The sequence below is a fragment of the Citrus sinensis genome, chromosome 6 (assembly GCF_022201045.2).
Source record: "Citrus sinensis cultivar Valencia sweet orange chromosome 6, DVS_A1.0, whole genome shotgun sequence".
Classification (NCBI taxonomy): domain Eukaryota; kingdom Viridiplantae; phylum Streptophyta; class Magnoliopsida; order Sapindales; family Rutaceae; genus Citrus; species Citrus sinensis.
Genome location: NC_068561.1, coordinates 17,335,385 through 17,358,166, shown reverse-complemented (window position 1 = coordinate 17,358,166; position 22,782 = coordinate 17,335,385). Strand labels below are relative to the sequence as shown.

Here is a 22,782-nt window from a genome sequence, read left to right as displayed (position 1 = left end):
TTGAGAATAAATCTTCTTCATATATCATCATCTATTGTATAAAGAAAACGCGATATTACAATATGTATCATGTTAATTGCACTTTCAACAAAAAGAAATTAATAGATCCATACAAGTTTCATTGATATCCACGAAGTATATTTCCAAAAATGTCCAAATTGAAATTTATTCCGGCTTTCAACAACACCCCCCCCCCCCAAAAAAAAACTAGAAATCATTCAATTAACAAATCAAACCGCTACCTCAAACGCGTGCGGAAACGGCCGGTGCGGCGGCGGCGGCGGCATTCGAGGCGGCGCCACCGATGAAGGACAAGAATCCGGTGTTGGCAGAAGGCTCTTGTTCGTCCAAGAACAGATCTTCAGGAACCCTAAACGCACCGTGAGCACAAATCAGACCAGCCCCCACCATCACAGCCGAGATCAAGATCGATCCGACACTGGTGAGGAAAAAGACGAAGATGCTCAAAACGATCAAGACACCAAGCGTCTCGCGCTCGCTGAACGTGCGGCCGAATACAACGAGCGGCTGATCGGAGGGGCGGAAGAGGTAGAGGAAGATCCAGGAGGCGAGGAGTCCGACGAGCATGAGGAGAGAGAAAGGATTGGTGATGAGAGAGAAAGCAATGACGACAGCGACGACCGTGAGGTAATTGACTCGGAAATAGGAGTAGTTCTTGCGGATGCGGAGGGTGGCTTCGGAGAACGACTCCGGTTTGGAGAAGGCGGATCGGTCGGCGAGTTCGGCCCACGGGCGGCGCTGGGCGAAGCCGTAACGGAGTGAGTCGGAGATGTGGTTGATTAGGGCGCGGAAAGCCGGGGTCGCCACTGGTGGTTGGGATTGGACCGAGGAAGCGGAGGACGCCGTGGTGGTCGGTTGGGAGTTGGAGATTGGGAGGACTGGCGGCGATGCGGAGGTCATTTTGGGAATTTTATTATTGTTACCTTTTTCTTATCGTTCTTTGGTGGCTAATGAATTGAAAGATATTGAGGCAGGGTGGGATGAAGAGGAGCGAATATAGATTATAGCGTGTGGAGTGTGCACATGGAGAGAAGGAAAGAGATGGGGGAACGAGAGCGACATTTCACGACAGTTTCTTTAGCCGGTAATAACATTCGTATCCCTGGTTTTAAATATTTTACGAACCGAGCACACAGTTTGCTCATTTGCATTAAAAATGTCCCTGACCTCTTTAGAAACGATAAAATATTTGATTACCTTAGGGAGTTTTGAATTTTGACTTTTGATAATGTGGCTATGTTATTCAACAATAAGAAGGGTATTTGTGTTATTTAGATAGATCTAGGGATTTATTTAATAATAATGAATAATTTCTGACTATTAAGTAGTTTAATGATAAATTGATATTTCCATTAATGTTAAAGATATTAATTTGACATCTATACTTTTTTTCTCGTTGTTTTTTAAACTAATTTTTATTTATTTTTAAATTATATTATAAAATATATATATTTAGAGTTCTAGCGGACCATAAATAAATTATAACACATTTTGCAGATTGTAACTGTTAAAAAGTGGATAATTTGTGTCCTTATTTGAAAAAAAAAATTGAAAAATTAGGAACCCCGGTGTAATACTCTAAATATCTTTTATTTTGTTTTTGTTTAATTTACTTCGTGGCTACGGAAGCGTGTCGCCAACAATTGGAACGTAACGTAAAAATTACAAAGGCTCAAATAATAGAGGATTTCCAGGTAACTTCCATCTTGTGACCAATTAGATTGTGGCACGTCTTCTTTCTGGATACCACGAAGTACCCAATACGTCCATTGCGGGCTACATAATTCTCTAAACTTGCATGATCGACGCGTACGGTTATAATAATAGATCAATCAAATTTGAGATTTTGCTTTCATTTTTATTTAATAACGAACTGTTGTGACCTGCAGTTTTTTTTTTTTTTAAATTAACGTTGTGGCCTGCATTTGATCACGCACCACTGCCTATTTTATACAAAATCAGATTATTCAGAGAGTATTTTTAAGAAGGAAATTATGAAAATCGATAAAATAAATAGAAGAATGTCGTTAGTGTAAAATTACCTCGGTTTATTTTGTTTATATATAAATTTTTCTTTTCCTCGAAAACAACATTGCTCTTAAAGTCAGGCAGTCCAAATAATTCAAGCAGTCAGAGCGAACCATAAATCGCCACTACTACTCTCAAAGAAATTATCAACGGAAAGAAAAAAGTTGGCCACGTGGCTTGACTGATGCTCCCCGAATAGATAATACCGTGCATGTAGCCCTACGAAAAATAGCCGTTAGCAAAACGACCGCGCTTTGGAGTTGAGACGTGGAGGCCTGACCCGGATTCTTCATAACCGTTTTTCAAGACCAGGTGTGCTCAAGTAAAACTAGCCGTTACAATTATGTAAAGTATGACGTCTCTGATACCAAACCCATGCTGACTCTGTCTCCCTTCCATAAACAAAAACAAAACAAGAGCAGCTCTACATGCCTCACTGAATCATTTTCTCTTCCTTCTTATTTAGCTTCTCTCTCTCTCACAATCTTCAACACTTAGCACTTTTCTTCTCTGAAAAACAAGAACCCAAAAAGTAGAGAAGAAGATAAACAGAAAAGAAATATCATTTACTAGCTCTTCTTCATCCTTCCCATTTCTTTCTTTCTTTCTCTTTTCTTTTTTTTTCTCTCTTCTGTTTCATCTATTTTGTGTTCATGGAAAATACTTATCGTTATCTGTACCCATTTCATAACTACAAGCATTTTTTTCTATATACACACTTGTTTTTGTGTTTGGTACTTGCTTTTACATCTCAATTTGTTGCAGGTCACTCATGGGATGGGGTAATTGTTACTCAGGCAGATTATCAGTCGCTTCGAGCAATCAAACATGATCTGATAGACCCCCATGGATTTTTGCGGAGTTGGAATGACAGTGGTGTCGGAGCTTGCTCAGGTGGGTGGGCAGGAATCAAGTGTGTTAAGGGACAGGTCATCGCTATTCAGCTTCCATGGAGGGGACTAGGAGGACGAATCTCCGAGAAAATTAGTCAGCTTCACGCTTTAAGAAAGCTTAGCCTTCACGATAATCTTCTTGCTGGACCTGTCCCATGGTCACTTGGCTTCCTTCCAAATCTCAGAGGTGTTTATCTCTTTAATAACCGGCTTTCTGGTTCTATTCCTCCCTCAATTGGTAACTGTCCTAATCTTCAAACTCTTGATCTGAGTAACAATGCACTTATTGGTGCGATTCCTCCTAGTCTTGCAAACTCCACCCGGTTATATAGACTTAATTTGAGCTATAATTCGCTTTTGGGTTCCATCCCACCGAGTCTCACTAGGCTACCTTCTCTTTCTGTCCTTGCTCTTCAACACAACAATTTATCTGGTTCTGTTCCAAATAATTGGGGTGTTTTAGCTGGAAACAAATCTTACCAACTTCAGTTCTTGAACCTTGATCATAATCTTATCGCTGGAACAATTCCAGTTTCTCTTGGCAAGTTGGGTTTGCTTCAAGAGATTTCTCTGAGTCATAACAAAATTGTTGGCCCCATACCTGATGAGCTAGGGAAACTCTCTAAGCTCCAAAAATTAGATTTATCATACAATGCCATCGGTGGAAGCTTTCCTGTTACCTTTACCAACCTAACCTCTCTTGTGTCACTTAATCTTGAGAACAATCGCCTTGGTAATAAGATCCCAGAAGGATTAGAAAGGTTACAGAACCTCACAGTGCTCAACTTGAAGAATAATCAATTTAAAGGCCACATCCCAGAAACTATTGGCAACATCTCTGGCATCAACCAACTTGATTTATCCGAAAATGATTTCACTGGTGAAATCTCACCTTCACTTGCCAGCCTAGCAAATCTCACCTCTTTCAACGTTTCTTACAATAATCTTTCTGGTTCTGTTCCACCTCTCCTTTCCAAGAAGTTCAATTCAAGCTCTTTTGTTGGGAACCTGCAGCTATGTGGCTACAGCCCTTCCACTGCATGTCCCTCCCTTGCACCTATCAGTCTTCCTCCTCCACCAGTGGAGGCACCTAAACACCATCATCACCGCAAACTCAGCACCAAAGACATTATTCTCATAGGTGTTGGTGCTCTCCTGGCAGTTCTACTTATATTATGCTGTATTTTACTCTTTTGTTTGATGAGGAAAAGATCTGCTTCAAAGGAAAAGAATGGTAAATCTACCGCTCAGAAAGTTGTTGAGAGGGCAGCTCCAAAGGCTGGCACTGAAGTTGAATCTGGTGGCGAAATGGGTGGAAAATTAGTGCATTTTGATGGGCCATTTTTGTTTACTGCCGATGATCTATTGTGTGCAACTGCAGAAATAATGGGAAAGAGTACTTATGGGACAGCATACAAGGCAACTTTAGAAGATGGTAGTGAAGTTGCTGTGAAGAGGTTGAGAGAGAAGACAACTAAGGGACAGAAAGAGTTTGAAGCTGAGGCTGCTGCTATTGGGAAGATTCACCACCCAAATCTCTTAGCTCTCAGAGCATACTACTTGGGGCCAAAAGGGGAGAAGCTTCTTGTCTTTGATTTCATGCCTAAAGGAAGTCTTGCATCTTTCCTCCATGGTAAGTACATTCAAGCTTGAAAGTAGTTTTATCCCAGGAATTACTCTCAGCAAACTATTGAGAATCACCAGCTTTGTCGCTTGTAAGTGAGTGGTTCGTGATGTTGTGGCTATTGTATAGATTTTAATATGCATTTTTTACCTCATGCAGCTCGTGGTCCAGAAACTATTGTCAATTGGGCAACGAGGATGAGCATAGCCATAGGCATTGCTCGCGGATTAAACTACCTTCATGTTGAAGAAAACATGATACATGGGAATCTCACATCTAGCAACGTACTCCTGGACGAGAAAACTAATCCTCGCATTGCAGATTTTGGCCTCTCTCGTCTCATGACTGCCGCTGCCAACACCAATGTAATTGCCACTGCCGGGACACTAGGCTACCGTGCACCGGAGCTCTCGAAGCTCAAGAATGCCAATACAAAAACTGATGTGTACAGCCTAGGAGTGATCATATTGGAACTCTTAACAGGAAAATCCCCTGGCGAGCCAATGAATGGAATGGATTTGCCTCAATGGGTGGCCTCGATTGTTAAGGAAGAGTGGACTAACGAAGTCTTTGATTTGGAGCTTATGAGGGATAACACAATCATAGGTGATGAGTTACTTAACACATTGAAATTAGCTCTGCATTGTGTCGATCCTTCACCAGCCGCACGCCCAGAAGTCCTGCAGGTGCTGCAGCAACTAGAGGAAATTAAACCGGAGCTAGCAACTGGTTCTGGTGATGATGGAGCAAAAGTCCCAAGCACAACGGAATAGAGTTACTTAACACATTGAAATTAGCTCTGCATTGTGTCGATCCTTCACCAGCCGCACGCCCAGAAGTCCTGCAGGTGCTGCAGCAACTAGAGGAAATTAAACCGGAGCTAGCAACTGGTTCTGGTGATGATGGAGCAAAAGTCCCAAGCACAACGGAATAGAGTTACATTTATTGTCATCATCAACAAGAAGATCCGAAAATTTCATCAAATGGGTTTGGTTTGTAGGATTTACAGGAGAAGCCAAGTAGGATAGAGTCATCAAATTCTTTATTATTTATTATTGTGTATATACGTATTGGTGTTGTGAGAGGTTTATTAGAAAAAAAATATTCTTTTTGTCTATGCTAATAAATGTAATCTTTTTCAATTCATGTTTCTGTTTGTAAACAGAGAATCTCTAATAAAAAAAATTATGAAATTGCATTAGCCTTTTTCTATTTCTAGCTTTGCAATGCCGTTGGCGTTGGGCCATCATCAAACCTCTTTCTTTCTATGCTGAAATTTTGAGCAATTATTAAAGCTATCGAGACTGTAGTTTTTCGAGGCTGGTATTTGTGGGGTTGGAGAGTGATTCCTATTCAAACACTTTCATATCTTCGTAGCTCTCGCTTCAGTCCACCAGGGCCTTTGCAAATTCAATGGCTTAATTGTTTATCTTTACCATTATTAGTCTCGTATTTTTTGGGAGGACAAATATAAGAATTTGTAGTTCTTTTTATGTGGTGAAATGAGTTAGCTTCTATTCACAATAGTTTCCTAAAGGATTCATGGGTCTCCAAAAATAAAAAATAAAAAATAAACTCTCGTAACTCCTTTATATTTCTTTTACGAAAATGCTAGACATCACGAGTGGTGCCGTTTCGGGTATCTTCCCCCACATGATATCCAGCATTTGCTAAAATATTAAAAAAAAAAAAAAGACCATCACGAGGAAAGCAGCGCTTTTTCTTTTATGTAACTCTTTTATTTTCCCTTCAATAAAATTTTCTATATTCATATTTTTTAAAAAAATCTTAAATCCAAATAAAATATAAGTTATAATATTTTTTTTTATAAGAAAATATAAACTTCTTATGTAGTGTTTACTTTCTGGAGTGAGAGTGTGGAGTGCGGATTCCTCCCACTCCAGTGTTTACTTATCTTGAAAAAGAGAAAGTAGGAGTGGGAATCCGTGGGTCCCACTTAATTTTGGAGTGGGGAGTGGGATTCCCACTCCCATGGGGGAAGGTGGGAGTGGGAATCCACTCCCCCCTCTTCTCATTTTATCCTTATAAAAATAAATAAATAAATAATATCATATTTATTAAAAATAATAATTATATCATATTTATTTTATTAAATTTAATAAAATAAAAATAAATAAATATTATATTTAAATTAATAATATTAAACATTAATTTTAATAAATATTAATTATTTATTTAATTAATAATAATAAATATTTTATTCTAAAAAATATTAATTTTGTACTATATTATCAATAACAATATTTTATTTGTGTTGCTATTATTAATAATTTTTATTCACATAATTTAAATTAAAATTAATAAAAAATTATTATTTACATAATTAAGAATATTAGTAATTATTATTAATTTATAAATATAATAAAATATTTATTTGATTTTTTAAATATATTTTTTATTAATTTTTTAATTACAAATTATAATTCTGTACATAAAGATAAAATTGTAATTTAAAATAATTTACTCCCAATCCAAGATAAAGTAAACAAATAATTAGAATTCTGATTGATAATCCATACTTTCATTTAATCTAAATAAATACGCTACTCTCATTCTCACTCCATACTCCTAATCCAAGGATCCCCACTCCTCAAAATTATCACTCAAATTCAAAAAGTAAACGCTGCATTAATTGTTATCTCGCCACATAAAGATTAAAGCGCGTTTTGAGAGTTTTTACCAAAATAAAGATTTGAGACTTGAGAGCATCTCAAACGTCGTCGTTTCAAGGCGAGGCAAATGCACGAAAAGAGATTTCGTAATTCCTCGGTTCATCGGCTGAGCTCATTCTCCTGCGATTCGCGCAAATGGAAGACCTTCAGTTACAAAAAATAGCGATATCAGGTCCGACACTAGCCTCAATGATCCAACGGTTCTCGTCATCACTAGGTGACGTGGACGGATTCATATTCGGTCACGTCACTCATATCACTCCCTCTACTCTCTCTGATGACTCCGCCTCCGCCTCCACCGACTCTCATCTCGTCGCCACCATCACCGGCTTCATCTGCTCCGGCGTCCCTCTCTCCTTCTACGACTCGCTTGGCCGAGTCGACTCACTCAAAATCCCCCCTCTCCAACACCACCACCAGCAACTCCTCGGCTGGTTCTCCGGTCGCCGTCACTCTCCTCTACGCCCCTCATTGCGCGAATTCTCCGTCACCGATTCCCTCTCCAAAATCCTCCAATTCCATTTCCCCGTCAAAACCCAAACCCGAACCCTAACTCTAATGCCGTGTGTTTTCATTCTCTTTACAACGCCTTTAGCCGACCAACTCATCCACACGCACCAGTACCGCGCGTACCAGTTCAACACTTTTAATCGCTCGTTCCATCCGAAGACGATCGACGTAATCAACATTGGTCCTGCATTTCGGGGCCATTACGGTAGTTTCGCTCCCAATTGCGCGCTGCCGTTTATGAACTGCTCGTCGGCGGCGATGGAGGAGGAGAGTTTGAGTGCCAAGAAAGAGAAAGTGAGCGATCAAGAGCAGTTAGATTTGTGTGCGGAAGGGTTTCAAGTTGAGAGCTTGAAACGATTAGTGGGACCAGATGCGGCCAGTTATACAGCTGGCTTGGAGGATTTGTATGAGAAAATGCTGGCTAAAGTTGAGAGCTTGGCTCGGCTGGTTGAATCCAGTTCGGCTCAGGTTCTTGAGCTGGTGAGTTTCGGTCTGATGAAAACGAAAATCTTTGCAAATTGTCGGGTGAATTGTTTTTAATGTTGTTTGTTTGTTTGGCAGGAAAATAACAATAGAAAGTTGAGGTACAAGGTTGCTAGGTCTACTGGATTAGAGTAAACGATTGTTGGTTTGTGTTCAATTGCTGGTTGATTAAAAGGTAATGTTTATAGTGTATGTTGTTTTACTTCGAATCTTACCATGTTTGGCTTATTGTTTTCTTAATAAAGGCAACCATTAATGTTCAATGATTCTTAGAATGTTAATTCATTTTTCTTTTAGGTTTTATAGTCCAAATGAGTCATTTAACTCATTGTTTTATGGAAGTGCAAGCATATTGGTCTAATTGTATTCACCTTGCTTATGGAAAGGGCTGGATGGTAGTGCAAAAGGGACTAGAAGCAATATAGGCATGAGTGTGTAATCTGAAACACGTGGGTCGTCTTGATTCTAGGAGATTATATGCCTTGGAAATATTTGCAAGTCATTGTTCAAGATTTGCTAAAGCGCAACGATATATGTGACATGCTAAGCCTGAAATTTGGTGAAACAGCGCCACTTCATTGCATTTTGTATTTGTTGAGACAAGCACCAAATGATAAAAATTGGAGTGTTTAAAATGCACATGTAAATTAGCAATTTTTTGGGGTTGGTGTTGGGTTTGCGTGGGCCATATATCATTGCTCATTATTTAGGTTCATCACTCATTCCTTGAAAGTCCCAAGCTGTTGGATGGTGTCAGCCTCTCATGTCTAGTTTGTTGACACAGAAACCTTGTCAACAGAGAAAATAACGAGTGGGGGTGATATAATATATGCGACAAAAGGAATTAATGTGGTTTGGCATTTGGCTTATGTTCATGGGTAGAGAAAATAAGCTCCTGTATTGAAAAAGCAATTGATATCAAGCTTCTATGTTTTTTTTTTTTGCCGCCTGCTCATCGTACTCAGTACCTATTCCTTTGGTAGAATTTCATGCCTACTGCTCTTCTTTTCTCCTTTTTCTTTGTCATTTTGATTTCTCATCAACCAATGCCAATTGATGAAATTGATGAGAAAGATACATGTGTGAATTGCTACAATTATTAGTATTGGTGGCATCATATTCAGGATTCCAACCATATTTAGGATTCCAAGAGCTATCATAGGGGGCTGATTTATTTGATTGCTCCTCATCTCTCTTGAGAGCGCATATACAACTGAATTTAAGATCATTATTTTGATGGTTTAACTTTTAAGGGGAAATAGATGCTTTTTATGCAGTACTTTTTGGATAACTCAAATCTTAGATAAAACTTCTTCTGATAATTTTTATCATTTGGGTTCAAAACTTTATCTTTAATCAACGCTTATCTCTTTCTCAAGTTCATATTGAGTTTTTGGATTCTTCTATTTCTATTTCTATAGCGTTGGACTTATTATTCTTATATAAACTTCCAACAGTTTTTATTTCTATAGCAGCTGGACTTATTTATCTTATATAAACTTCCAGCAGTTGGGTCTTTAACAGTTGAACTTATTTGACTTATTTAAGCTTCTAATATTTGGGTCTCCAGTAATTGAACTTATTTGACTTATCTAAGGTTTCTAGCAGCGTGAGTTATTTGACTTGTAGTAGACTTCAGCAGCTGAAACAACATCGTCCTTTTTATTTTATTCCACTGTCTATTACTTTTATTACTTTTACTTTTGTGTTAGAGCAGCTGCCTTCTAGTTCTTGAATTTGGATTATTAGAAGTTGAAAGAACTAGGATTATTTCTCTCCCATTCCCCTATAAAGGCAGATGTAAGCAGGCGTGAAGGAGATCCATGGCTCAATAAAGGGAAGGGGTTATTAATGTAATGCCCAATTCTAAATGTATTTTAGTCACTTCATTAAGTCAAAGACATTTTAGTTTTATCCCAACCTTTAACTAACCCTAGCTCTAAGTGGTATAAAGAGAAAAGTATGCCATCTCTATTTTACAAAAGAGAGATCGGCAAAGAGATGAGGAAAGAAGAAGAAAACAGAGAAGAATAAAGAAAGAAGAGGAAAGAGAGTTAAGCCATGAGTAAAATAGAAGAAAGAACCATGAGATCAAAGAGGTGAGTCTGTTTTGGTGTTTATGAATGAATACAAAAGCATGATTAGATACTAGTAGTAGAGATAATCTTAGATTTTGTAGGGAAAAATGCTGACAGTGGGTTGTTTTGAAAATCATAGTAATTTGTTCAAATTAATTTTGATTCTAGGCTTTTGTATACGGTCCTCTTCTTTCTTTCTTTTTTGTTTCTCTCTCTTTTCTTTTTCTTTCTTCATCTCTTTGCTGATCTCTCTCTTGTAAAATGAAGATGGCATATTTTTCTTTTACTAATTGCTATGCTTATCAGAATCCAATGTCTACTTCCGCTACTATATCTTATTTTTTAAGGGCTTACTCCACTCTCGACTGCATTGGCCTTCCTCTCTTTTCTAAGTGAATGAAAATATGACATAAGGTTGAGTTGATCGATCTACTGAGATAGTGTGATGGTGAATTATAGAGGAATCTGATGGTGAGTTATAGAAGAATGAGAGAAATAATCTTATCTCTTTTCAGTTTCTGATAAGTCAGCTTCAGGAGCTAAGAGGTAGCTATAGTACCATAAAAATAAAGGTAATAAACAGTGGAATGAAATAAAGTCTTGAAAGTGGGCTTTGGTCCAACTGCTGAAAGCCTTAGATAAGTCAAAGTAGTCCATTTGCTGGAGACTCAACTGTTGGAAGCTTAAATAAGTCAAATAAGTGCAGCTGCTTAGAAGCTTATAGAAGACAAATAAGTCCAGTTGCTAGAGAGATATATAGATCTAGAAGCTTAATATGAATTTGAGAAGGAAACAAGTATTGATTAGAGATAAAGTTTGGAATCTAAGTAATAAAGGTTATCAGTAAAAGTTACTTATCTTGAATTGGAGTTACCCCAAAAAGTAATATAAATAAAGTTTTTGTTTGTACTCAAAAGGAATAAGTCCTGATAGGTAGCCCAAAAGAGGGAAGAAAGGGGATACTTGATGATAATTGCTTTTATAATAGTGAAACTTATTTTTTGTAGCGATCGAGCTGCTGCAAGTTTTATTTAGCCCAGCTACTAGAAGCCTTAATTAAGCTGAGCAACCTTAATTAAGCCAGGCAGTTGGGAATCTAGCTACAGAGAGTTTTGTTTAAGTTCGAAATGTCTAGAAGCTTTTCCGAATTTGACACTGACTAGACTGATTAGAGATGAGGTTGTAAGCGTTAGTGATATCGGTTATTGGAATAATTTTTTTTTATCTAGGTTATGGGTTATCTAAAAGCACTTTATTTAGAGCGCCTCATTCTACACACACACACACTCTTTAAAAAAAAAAGAAAAAAAGGAGTACTGACAAGTAGCCAAAAAGAAAAAAATAGAAGCTCGATTGCAATTGCTATTTTTAATAGTGGAACTTATTTTTTCTTGCATGTAGATGTGGCCAAGTGCTAAACCACATTAATTTCTTGTGTTGCCGCTGTTTTTTTATTTTTTCGGTTGACCAAATTTCTGCGTCATCACAGTTGATAATCATAGTTGGTAGATAAAGATTTTAAAAATAATGCAAGATTTCAGTTAATTCTCCAAGAAGAACATTCTCCAAGAAACAGAACCTACTTTTCAGACCTAGCTCTAAATAATTAAATGTATTTTCCTTTCATATGTTGTTCAGTACAGGAATCTTATTAGAGAAATGAAGTACTTGCAGCATACTCTCTTACTGATGGACATAAATGTGGTTCATTAGAAAGGCAATCATATGCCTGTATGAGTATTTGAATGTCAAAATTTTGTTGATTTCTCTTTCAATTCTCTCTGTTGTTTATCTAGCTTAGACGTAGATAGATGTAAAATCTACTACAATCAACCTTTCTGGTTTATTATTAACCGTCTTAGTTATTTTCTGAATTTTCGATACAGAGATGTGCGCCCATCGTTTTAGCTGACATGTCAATGTTCGGGTATTCGTGAAATTTACTGTTGTAAAGATGACAGGAATCTTATTAGAGAAATGAAGTACTTGCAGCATACTCTCTTACTGATGCACATAAATGTGGTTCATTAGAAAGGCAATCATATGCCTGTATGAGTATTTGAATGTCAATATTTTGTTGATTTCTCTTTCAATTCTCTCTGTTGTTTATCTAGCTTAGACGTAGATAGATGTAAAATCTACTACAATCAACCTTTCTGGTTTATTATTAACCGTCTTAGTTATTTTCTGAATTTTCGATACAGAGATGTGCGCCCATCGTTTTAGCTGACATGTCAATGTTCGGGTATTCGTGAAATTTACTGTTGTAAAGATGACAATCCACTGTCCTCAAGACGATGTCAACGTTCTAGCTGCAAATTTTGGTGCCGTTTGAGCTCAGGCTCGGCTATTTTTCTGGAGCCCCTGATGATAATATAGGAGGCCATTGGAGCAAAGGCGAGGATCCTCCTACCTTGCTCCCAATTTGGGTATATGTACAGGACCCATATCGATCATGTTTTGTGTAGTATTGTAATATCTATTTTGTTCTGCTGCTGCTATTCAAAGTTCTAATCATTTTACAAACTCAACCTGGTTAGTAAGTCGAGAAATGAAATTGGATTGCATCAATTGGATGTTGTTTTAATCCCTTCCCCCCCTTCTCTTTTTTTATTACCTTCACAAACTCTATCTGGTTTGTACTTCAACAAATTAAATTGGATTTCATCAATTGAAAGTTGTTTTAGGTCCCAGATTTGTCTACTTTTGATTCTTTACTTTATAATACATTTCCTGATGTTGATGCTACGGATCCATACATCATTAGACAATGATGATTGTGTAAATGAACTTTCTCATCATGGCCAAATGCAGGATCCACTCTCAGCTACGACCGCAAAAAAACATCAACAATGTATGTGTAGAATGCGACAGACGGAAGAAGTTGGTGAAGCACTACTAAGTTCTAAACTACTAAACTCACCGCCAAATGCTATATTCAATAATCATTCTAACCTCATAGTTTAGCAGATAGACGACAACTTTTGTAGGCTGCTTCTGTCAACGAAAAAGCCTCTCACCAGTAATCCAAATACCCTTGATAGGATGTATCTTCAATTATGGCGGCACAAAATCTGTGCCTGGAGCACTTGTGGAGGTTGCTCTATTGGCGTTTAAACTCTTAAATACTTGAAGCACTTGGTTGTGCCATACGCTGGTGTGGCATTAAACAGTATGAGCACACGGTACAAATTCTATGCCAATAACTCTGCAACATTCATTCATCTAACTTCTCCATCTCAGACCACACCATTTTCCATGGTCCACTTTTTGTGCCCAACCTGCAGTGAATAATCATTTTAAGTGTTACTTAACGTCACCCAATTTTAACCACAAAATGCATGACTGCTTATTATTTCACTAATAGACAACCTATCACCAGTTAAATATGGTAATCAAACATTAACCTAACATTCTGAAACCTGAACTCAGCTTACCTCCAGATACCAAATAATACTCGCAAGGTCATGAAGAGAAATAGCCCTGCCCAGACTCCAGCAAGACCAAAGATGGGAGCAGTCACAAAAATGAATGCTGAAGAGGTAAGTCCAACTAGTACCTATCAATCACATATAAGCGACTGAGAAAAGAAATTGAAGTATTACACTATGCTATTGTATGATAGGAAAGAGAGGGAACCATAGAGTAGGCAGCATATTCAAAGTCAGAAACCCCGTAGTACAGCCCATCGAGGACAAATGCAAGAGCATTCATTGGTTGGGATCCAGCAACAAACTGCACAATAGAGTTAATGTCAGGTAAGCCTCAGAGATTTACGTCTACCATCACAAAGCTGCGACCGTGAATCACATGATGCGAGGGACATGAAAATGACTTCACTAATAACCTCCCAGATGAAGCATTTAATGCAATACATACCACAGGATTTATAAAGGAAAATGTATTGGTAATATAAAAAAGGACTAGACAAAAAGCCTATTCAACAGTAGAAAAGTCTTGAACTAGAAAACTGTTTACAGTGCAAGTCACTCACCAATAAGCCAGACCAGGCAATTGCCAGAACTTCAGAATCTGTGCTAAACAAGTGAGAGAATGGTCCAAATCCAAGGAATAATAAAGTAGCTAAACTAATTCCTGTTACTAAACCGATCTGCTTGCCAATCAAAATGAAATAACATGAAACTGAATCAGTTAAATGAAAAGAAACCAATCACAGGAAAGGCAAATATAGTAGTTAGGGATATTAAAAACCTGCAAGAGTCTGAAAACCACTTGGCGTGCTTGTTCATAATTTCCTTGGGAGTAACCAGCAGCAAGAAGAGCCTGTGAAAAAGACATCAAAGAATAATGTTGGAACCAAAAACGTTTGAAATAGAAAAACCAATTAGTTTCAGCATATATCTGTGTGATATGGATGCCTTCAGTTCAAACCAAGATACATAAAAGTTGCCAACATTGTCCCACCACTATCATACAGTATTTGATTGAACCCCATACATCCTAGTCGGCATTGGCATCTATAGTACATTAAACTAATATTTCCACTCTTGTTCCAAATTATCTATAAATTCTTCATCCAGATGGCCAGTGGCACAAGGACATGAAAAAAGTAAGAATGGCCTCAAACAGAAGTTAACTACGACATATATAATAGTCATGAATCACAGAAGATAGAAAACATCCCATGGTTTTTACTTTGAGTAACTCCACATAACTTCAGAAACCACTTAGTTGCTGAGTAGGTAGTGAACAAGGTACTTCTTGAAAACTTTTGGTCTATCCACTAATAAAAATTTGATATCACGTGTGAAACAACACAGCAGACTACAATGCTCAAAAGTTTTACCTGACCAGCCAATGCTAGAGCATCACTAAGCAAAGACAGTGTTAACCAAACTTCTACACAGATCTGATAACCAGCCATGGGTATTGGGCCCTCCCTCGCTGCCATGGATGTTGCTAATGTCATAGTTAGAAGCACTGCAATGGTCCTGCCAATCAGAAGACCGCCTGCAGACAAAATGAATACATCCTCTACTTAAGTGGATTGCATGCAATACACTGTTTAAGTATCAATAAGACAGATAACTTCCATTGGATTTTTCTGGTATAAAAACAAGACACCCTAAGGATTTCAACCTCTGGAACAATAAAATGTTAATTGGACAATATAAAAATAGTAAGCAAGGCATGTACCAGATTTTAGATAGTGGACAACTCTTCTCCCATCAATGTCTGGGGACATCAACAATACATTGTCACTCAATTTCCATATAAGGATAAAAGCAATCAAATATCTGTTGAAATTATACAGGGGAATCAACAAGGATTTAAACAATTGAACCAACTAATGCAATTGCAAAAATATCAGATGCAAAATACACGGACAATCAATGTTAAGTTTACCACATTAATGACGTACTCAGAAATCACAGTAGCAATTGCCGCACCGCCAATTCCGAAATGGAAGAAAAATATCAAAATTGGATCCAGTATAGCATTTATTAAGTTGCCAGCCCCTGATAATACAGAGTAGACAATTGTCACATGCACATATGACATAAGCTATCAGGAAAACAAGATAACCTTTGTGTTAAAAATCCTTTTTACCAGAGAGTTACATACAAAATTTAAGAAGGAATCATTTTATATATAAATATAATAAAACGCTTCTCTAACTCCATCCTCTCAATATATTTTCAATTAATGATGAGGTAGAGGTACTTTTGTAATAGAATTGATCAAAGATGATTACCTTGCTCATAAAAAGAGAGCACTGTAATGGGTTGGTTAGAGATACGATGCTACAGTACCTTCACTTCACAACTAGCTTGAGTGGTGGCGCACTCGGGCAAAGTTCGGGAACCTTGTGGGGACAAGGGGATTTTGGGCAAATGGGAAAGCCCGCGATTCCAGTCTCTAGTTGTATATGTGTCGATGCACGGTAAATTATTTGAATTATACGAATAATTAACTAATGGCAGGGTTAATAGTTATCGACCAATTAAAACTTAAGGTCCTGGAGCTATGGGGCTTTTAATATGCCTAGACTGATCAAAGTACCATCTCCACTAGTCAAAGAATCGAATATGAATTAAAGCCAGTACTGTTTTAGATTTACATTGGAGTAATTTTCAGAACATGAATGCTGTAAAAAAGATTCAATTGAGCATGTACATAAAACTAATCTGGACATACGATCCTGATTTGCATACAGAGAAATCCCAATGTGCATACAATTAAATTCAAAGATATAAATAGCTAGCTAGATTGATAGAGAGAAAAACAGATAAATATGAAGAGAAGAGGGTGCTGCAATACTTGCCAATAGCATATAAAGGTGTCTTTGTATCCATAAATCCACGAAAAGCACCTTGTGCAGCAAGTGCAATTACAATGGGTGGAGCACCAAAGGCCCTCAAGTTAAGAAAATTTTCAGCTGGCACTCTCATTGGTGAATCCTATAGCATGATAAATCTTATGTGATAAATCTTATATAAAGCTTCCAGAAAACATCCCCATGGAATATATGATAAGACTTAATGCGAAAGATGTAATCATAATGCATCCATGGAGTCACTGTAATATTCATGAAAGATGCCTCAAGCATGAAATGATGGTGTAAACTAGTAGAAATTCTCTTCCCAAATTTGCCATGCAAAGGTTGTATTAATTGATGTAGTGGTTGTAGTGTAGCATTCAAGAGTGGAATAATGCAAGCAACATCCTCATTAGTAGCACTTCTACATTCTAGTTCACCTGCAAACACACAACTGACACCTGATTGTTCCGCCCTGTCGTATGCATACAAGACACACTATACGAACCACAAATTACAATTGGGCACTGACTACATTTTTCATGGTTCATATACTTAAGATCAAGAAGTATGCTATTTCTGATGTACCAAAAAAAAAGTTTTGCCCTTTGCATTTATTTAAGTGACGATAGACCAAGACAAGACTTTGAAAACGATCTCTCCATACAGAAAAACCCAGAAAGATAAGCAAAATACTAAAGTGGTGAATGTATTAAAACTAGACGAGCAGGACGTACTGCAGGTATACCCATGATATTCATTAAGAAACCGGATCCAAAAGAGAGTGCCAGAGCTTCTGCAATGCCAATGCCAGCAGCAAGTGCTAAAGAAGTTGAGATTGAAGGAAGAAGTTTCTTGCCTTGTTGCTCAACTCCATGATCTTAATTGCAAGTACACAACCAAAAATTATCCAAGTAAATATAAAAGATAGTTGACAATAACACGGAAAATAAGTGCAGTAGCATTTTCATACAACAGCTTAATGCCATTACCAATTTGGCTAGAACCATCATCACTGCCCTGACTTTTCACTGCCTGCTCTTCAGCAACAAAGGATGTTGTTATGTTGAGCAAAGGAACATTGAACAATTTTGACACTAGATTAAACACAGAAACCGAAACCCCAACAGCTGCCAATTCAACAGATCCTACAAATAGAAAGGCAAATCCTTTTCGTAATTCAAAACCACCAAATAAATCATTAATCGCATCATCAACTACAATATCAGTATCACCAAGCAATGCGTTAATGGAGTAAACTTATTCGGCCTGGAAGTCAAATGCTGTTAAAACAACATCACCAACAGTTACAATATCCTAGTACGACATGCGCTTACTAGTTACAACGTATGATTCAATTATAATAAAAATCCTATGTTACAAGTTGAAACGCAGCCGTTTTTTGGTAAAATTAAGAGAAAAAAAGTTACCTAAATGACCAACAAAGGCCGTATCGATAAGTGAAGCGATAGGATCGGCAGCCAAAGCCAACGCAGCGGGCAATGCAATTGACCATATTTCCAATCCTAATTCATCAAACTTAAACCCGTCGCTACAACAAATAAATAATTATTAGTAAAAAAAAAAAACACTTTAAAACCAAATAAATAAAACAAACAAGAGTCTTAGTTTAGTTTAGTTAAATAGTACCTTAAACGGGCGATGATATTGATAAGAGAAAATGAACCGGACAAAGAGAACCGGCTCGGGTCGGGAGGTGAAGTTTGGAGTGATGTACTGGCGGTTTTTTTCTTGTGTGGTGCTGATTTTAAGCGAGCGGAGCAAGTCAAGTTTCTTCGGTTGAAAATTCTGAATTTACCCGGCGTCGACGACGATTTGGTTTGTTTAGAATTATAATAATAAGAAGAAGAAGAAGAGTGCATGCTGCAGAGAAGATGGCGCGAGAGATTAGTACTAGTACCAGCCATTGAATTGAATTTGTTTGTTAAAAAGTTATCCAAGATTCTGTTTCTGCTTCGAATCCTGGCGACGAAGCCCAACAGAAACGCAGAGCCGTTAGTTATGGTCTAGATTTCATTTGCATGCGTCTCGAAATATCTGCTTTCTCCTCATCGCGTGCGCGCATCGGTGGCATTTTTGTTGAATTTTGTTTTTGAATTTTTTGCTTCAGTTTGGATTTTTAGTCACGTGCAGGCGCGTGCGCATCCGCTGCCGCTTTTGGACCTCGGATTGTATTTAATTTGGGCTCTTATTGAGCTTGCCTGAAAAGCCCATTATAAAAAAGTGACCCAATAGAGCCCATTATTGAGCTTGCCATTTCTTTTTCGTTTTTTCCCCCCCCCCCCCCCCCCCCCCAAAAAAAAATATTTGATTTAATAAACAATTAAACATCCAATAATGCATAGCAAACCAGTACGGAAAAAAGGGATCTTTACCCTGTTGATTCCTTTTCAGATTAGATGTGAATAAAGTTAAAAGTAACAATTAGACAGCGACTAAATTGGAACATACGTAATTTTTCAATGTTGTAACAACCCAATCTTAAATAGATATTTTTCATGACGGGAAAATTTGATGTCAAAACTTCTCACACAACCACACATTTCATATACATTTACGGGTGTATTTAAATTCCGTTTTGAGCACATGACGAAAGATTTTTGTTAGCCCTCCACTTTCCTTAAAAACCTGACTAAAGAAAACCGAACTTCTTTTAATGTAGAGTCACAGACAAACAAAGCGTTCCGTCGAGAGAAAAATATTGCGCGAATTTGGAGACCTTCTGCTTGAATTGCGCCCCCTGCAACTGAAAATGTTTCCTCAACAGCCCCTGCTAAATCTGCAAGCTCGCTCTTTGTTTAAAGATTGTTTTGTAGACAATCTCTGCCTCCCAATTGCATTATATAATACCGCTCACAATTTGAAGTTTTTTTTTATTAATTGCCTTTGATATTTTTAAAGTCTGTACATAAAAAATTAAAATAAAAAGCTGGCATTATAAACTAAATACTAATGTATTATTATTCTTTATTCCAAGCTGAAATGGTTTAAATATAAAATTTTATAATTCCATATATAGAGGGTGCAGCCGTCTCACATGAACAATATTCGACTGTGGATCTCGCTTTTGCGAGAGTGCTGCACCTTAGTGATGTTGTAAGGTAGCAAGCTCCATCATTTATGATATATATGAGAGGACTTGTACTCACGTGCGCCTTGTAAGCAAATTCACCACCGGATAACTAAGTCCACTCTCTAGCTACATTTTTTCTTATGACTTTTATTTTACAATTTTAATGAAATAAAATTATCTATTTAGCAACAAGAAAATAATAATAATAATTTCACACTTAATACAAAACATTGTATTTGTAATTATTCACCAAGTATTATGAGTTTTTCAAGATTAAACTGAAGTATATAACAAACAGAATCTATATACAAATAATTATTTTATGTAATTCTTTGTTAAAGTTTTCCTTTATTATTATTATTATTATTAGCAGTAGGAGGAGATGATTTGGTTGAATAAACAGTGACTCGACCACTCTATCGCAGACAAAATATTTGGTCTGAAAAAGTAAGGTCATAGTTTACTCATCTTGGCTCACATAATTGGGTGAAGCCATAAATATGTTTGTCATACTCTTCCATATACGATATATAAAAATCAATTTTCAGGAGGAAATCATCTGCGTTTATAATTAAAATGTATAAAGAAAACAAAATTGGTAGGTCAATCAATACCCAATACCTACGAATAATGATATATATAATTTAGTGGAAGCAAGCAACGAAGCGTGGAAATACAGTCACCTGATAAGTGGAGAAAAAAAAAAAAAACAGAAACTCTTCAAAAATAAAATATCATAATTAGGTGATGTAGATTTTATGTTTTTTTTTTTTAATTTCTTATCATATTATGTATTTTTCGACTATGTTTCATAAAAATCTTTGAACTAAGTTAATCTTCAGGCTATGCTATAAAAAGAATAATTTACACTTTCAGACCCATGTTTATTTCTTTAAAAAAAAATCAAAAATCATGTGTATAAATTAGTAGTATTAATTAAAAAAAAACGTTTCAAGATATGTACTTCAAATTACTAAAACCAAAATGATACTTGTATTTTTAAGGAAATATATTTAAAAAAAAAAAAGGGGGTATGGGAGACCAACACGCAGTTGACCGTGCCTTGTTCATGAATTGGATAAGTCCCGCAATTAATATCTTTTATCTTTTTCTATAAGCTTTTGAGAGAAAAGAAAAATCAGAGGGCAAAAATCAAACGTAACTGTACGAAAAGAAAAGATAATAACTAAAGAGAAAAGAGAAAGAAAATGACCCCCAATAGAACTTATCAAAAATTGATAGAAGTTAATGAAGCAGAAAAAATGTTGAGAAGCGAAAACATTAAGTACCCAAATTAAGGAGAATCAAAAAATCAAACACCATGATCTTCTGAGCCGATCTCGAGAGAGAGAGAGTAAGAAGAAGCCATGAAACTCAGGATGGATAGCGCCAGTGCCCATTATTTATCATGAAACCCTAGATCATTCCCATATTCATGGCACCCATGGCGCTATCCCTCCTGAGCTTAACAGATTCTTCTTTACTTTTAGACAACAGTTTCTGGCAACAAAAAACCAAGAAACCGAACCAAACTAGATAGAAGACTTTGGAATTGAGTGAAATGTTTGGTTGGTTCTTCGTAATAAAGATGAACTCACAGCTGTATTTATAGCTGCTGAGGCCCCGAGTGAGAGAGAACGTGGGGATATACGGACAAACGTCACCTCTTCTGGAGCCATGAGAAAGCTTGACTCATTTTTTTTTTAATTTATTATTTTCTTTTCCTATTTTACAAATCAATTTTCTCTTATCATGCAGGGACGGATTTTATTTTGTTTGAATATTATCATTATTATTATTATTTTAAATCTTTTGTCATCATACGTACTGTCTTTTTAATTGGTGCCTCTGCCGACTACGGTACGAATTGAAGATTTTGGCTAAGAAAGTACTCTATTTTTTTTCACAAGTGCATGTGGCTTTTTCGTGTAAATTTTATACAATTTGGTGAGTGGTTATAGTTTTGAAATTTTGTTGAAAAAGAAATCCCTAATATTTTAATTTCCTCCCTTCATGATTACCACCCCTTTTCAGTTAATCTTCTCATTAATGATTACTATTAGTACATATTATGGTGTTTAAATCTCATAAGCTTAATTAAGGGTAAGGATTTGACAGGGAGTCCATATATTGGTTATAAATTTATAATAAACCCACCTACCACTTTGAGCAAATATTTTTTAATCATTAATACAGATTCTCTTATCGACTATTTATTTAAAATACCACTTAACCTACAAAAATCTAATAAAATGAAGAAGCATACACCGAGAACACTTAAGATTTTTTTTTTTAATTAGTGTCCGTGAAAATAAGAAATATTTTATTATTTTGACTACTTGAGCATAATAAAAATATTTTATTATTTTTTTCGTATTTTTCCTCTCTCAAACAAATCTTAAATCAGTTTATGTTTTGTTAATTTTGTGATAAAAGGTCACAAGTGAGATGATGTCTTGTTATTAAATATTAGAGGAGGTACATCATAATGAGCATATAGAAGAAATGAATATCGTGTAATGAGTATTCACCGTAACATTTCTCAAACTCGATGGGGTTTTCACGCCAAATGCAGAGATAATTGTATCTCCATTAAAGGGAAAAATGTGATCCCAAAGCAACAGTATTATGATGGGTGGCCCCATTTTTGCCCCAATTAAATTATTATCATGGAAAGTGATCTTTTTTCCCTAATTGTTTGGTATCGGTCTAAGGAGCTTTATTTGATTTTGGGAAGTTTCTTACTCTATGAAAATGACATTTACTTATAAAAAATAAAAAAAAAAGCTTAAATATTACCTTCTTGTACTTCCCACCATCACCACACCAAATACCAGCTCCATTTTTACAGATCATAATAACCAATATTATTAATTTATTTTGGTTGCTCCTGTTTTCAGTTGATCGTGACACATTCCTAATGTCAAAGTCTAAGCAAAAGATTAGGAGGTTTTCAGAAAAAGAAATCCCTACTTACGAATAAGTATTTCGATCATTTAAATGTAAATGATCTTATACTTTGAATATAAAAGATTGGTTAGACTTTTTTTGTAATTGAATTTTGGATTATCGTTGATA

At 36.5% G+C, this 22,782-nt stretch overlaps 4 protein-coding genes, 1 long non-coding RNA gene and 1 other non-coding gene across 11 annotated transcripts; 2 read left to right on the top strand and 4 right to left on the bottom strand.

Moving 5' to 3' along the window:
* LOC102630357 (PRA1 family protein B4) lies at window positions 1-1,035 on the bottom strand. Its single transcript, XM_052443486.1, has one exon. It carries the CDS (start codon window positions 919-921, stop codon window positions 244-246), a length of 678 nt encoding a protein of 225 aa, XP_052299446.1. The 5' UTR covers window positions 922-1,035; the 3' UTR covers window positions 1-243.
* Window positions 1,036-2,403: 1,368 nt separating this feature from the next.
* On the top strand, window positions 2,404-5,767 carry LOC102630058 (probably inactive leucine-rich repeat receptor-like protein kinase IMK2). 2 transcript variants are annotated; one of them, XM_052443485.1, is made up of 3 exons: window positions 2,404-4,575; window positions 4,726-5,252; window positions 5,414-5,767. In XM_052443485.1, exons 1-3 carry the CDS (start codon window positions 2,703-2,705, stop codon window positions 5,498-5,500), a joined length of 2,487 nt encoding a protein of 828 aa, XP_052299445.1. In that variant the 5' UTR covers window positions 2,404-2,702; the 3' UTR covers window positions 5,501-5,767. The 2 variants fall into 2 exon arrangements, with proteins under 2 accessions (XP_052299445.1, XP_006481114.1); XM_006481051.4 differs by having other exon boundaries at window positions 2,406-4,575; window positions 4,726-5,767.
* Window positions 5,768-7,214: 1,447 nt separating this feature from the next.
* LOC102629480 (uncharacterized) lies at window positions 7,215-12,901 on the top strand. 3 transcript variants are annotated; one of them, XM_025099570.2, is made up of 3 exons: window positions 7,215-8,249; window positions 8,331-8,427; window positions 8,639-12,203. In XM_025099570.2, exons 1-2 carry the CDS (start codon window positions 7,395-7,397, stop codon window positions 8,385-8,387), a joined length of 912 nt encoding a protein of 303 aa, XP_024955338.1. In that variant the 5' UTR covers window positions 7,215-7,394; the 3' UTR covers window positions 8,388-8,427; window positions 8,639-12,203. The 3 variants fall into 3 exon arrangements, with proteins under 3 accessions (XP_024955338.1, XP_006481112.1, XP_052299637.1); XM_006481049.4 differs by lacking the exon at window positions 8,639-12,203 and adding an exon at window positions 12,217-12,492 and having other exon boundaries at window positions 7,216-8,249; XM_052443677.1 differs by lacking the exon at window positions 8,639-12,203 and adding an exon at window positions 12,535-12,901 and having other exon boundaries at window positions 7,217-8,249.
* A 72-nt stretch (window positions 12,902-12,973) lies between these two features.
* LOC102628844 (protein DETOXIFICATION 44, chloroplastic) lies at window positions 12,974-18,718 on the bottom strand. 3 transcript variants are annotated; one of them, XM_025099569.2, is made up of 13 exons: window positions 18,261-18,718; window positions 18,041-18,162; window positions 17,574-17,758; window positions 17,348-17,476; window positions 16,617-16,752; window positions 15,714-15,810; window positions 15,488-15,588; window positions 15,138-15,301; window positions 14,543-14,614; window positions 14,325-14,441; window positions 13,970-14,065; window positions 13,768-13,889; window positions 12,974-13,611 (listed from the first exon to the last, which is right to left on the bottom strand). In XM_025099569.2, the coding sequence occupies exons 1-13, from the start codon at window positions 18,536-18,538 to the stop codon at window positions 13,548-13,550; spliced, it is 1,683 nt and encodes a 560-aa protein (XP_024955337.1). In that variant the 5' UTR covers window positions 18,539-18,718; the 3' UTR covers window positions 12,974-13,547. The 3 variants fall into 3 exon arrangements, with proteins under 3 accessions (XP_024955337.1, XP_006481109.1, XP_006481110.1); XM_006481046.4 differs by having other exon boundaries at window positions 17,348-17,490; window positions 17,603-17,758; window positions 18,261-18,716; XM_006481047.4 differs by lacking the exon at window positions 15,714-15,810 and having other exon boundaries at window positions 15,488-15,526; window positions 17,348-17,490; window positions 17,603-17,758; window positions 18,261-18,716.
* A 349-nt stretch (window positions 18,719-19,067) lies between these two features.
* On the bottom strand, window positions 19,068-21,704 carry LOC127903054 (uncharacterized). The gene is made up of 2 exons (XR_008055812.1): window positions 20,994-21,704; window positions 19,068-19,533 (listed from the first exon to the last, which is right to left on the bottom strand). It is a non-coding gene; the product is annotated as an uncharacterized LOC127903054 (long non-coding RNA).
* On the bottom strand, window positions 21,036-21,191 carry MIR390A (microRNA MIR390a). Its single transcript, NR_161478.1, has one exon. It is a non-coding gene; the product is annotated as a microRNA MIR390a (primary transcript).
* Window positions 21,705-22,782: the final 1,078 nt, after the last annotated feature.

Excerpts from the sequence above, each read along its gene's own strand:
- LOC102630357 (XM_052443486.1), bottom strand. The coding sequence starts at position 921 with ATGACCTCCGCATCGCCGCCAGTCCTCCCAATCTCCAACTCCCAACCG.
- LOC102630058 (XM_052443485.1), top strand. The coding sequence starts at position 2,703 with ATGGAAAATACTTATCGTTATCTGTACCCATTTCATAACTACAAGCAT. Across the intron at positions 4,576-4,725 it reads TCTTGCATCTTTCCTCCATG|CTCGTGGTCCAGAAACTATT; the intron begins GTAAGTACATTC and ends TACCTCATGCAG. Across the intron at positions 5,253-5,413 it reads CACGCCCAGAAGTCCTGCAG|GTGCTGCAGCAACTAGAGGA; the intron begins GTGCTGCAGCAA and ends GAAGTCCTGCAG.
- LOC102629480 (XM_052443677.1), top strand. The coding sequence starts at position 7,395 with ATGGAAGACCTTCAGTTACAAAAAATAGCGATATCAGGTCCGACACTA. Across the intron at positions 8,250-8,330 it reads CGGCTCAGGTTCTTGAGCTG|GAAAATAACAATAGAAAGTT; the intron begins GTGAGTTTCGGT and ends TTTGTTTGGCAG.
- LOC102628844 (XM_025099569.2), bottom strand. The coding sequence starts at position 18,538 with ATGGCTGGTACTAGTACTAATCTCTCGCGCCATCTTCTCTGCAGCATG. Across the intron at positions 15,302-15,487 it reads TGTCCACTATCTAAAATCTG|GCGGTCTTCTGATTGGCAGG; the intron begins GTACATGCCTTG and ends TTTTGTCTGCAG. Across the intron at positions 13,890-13,969 it reads AATATGCTGCCTACTCTATG|GTACTAGTTGGACTTACCTC; the intron begins GTTCCCTCTCTT and ends TGTGATTGATAG.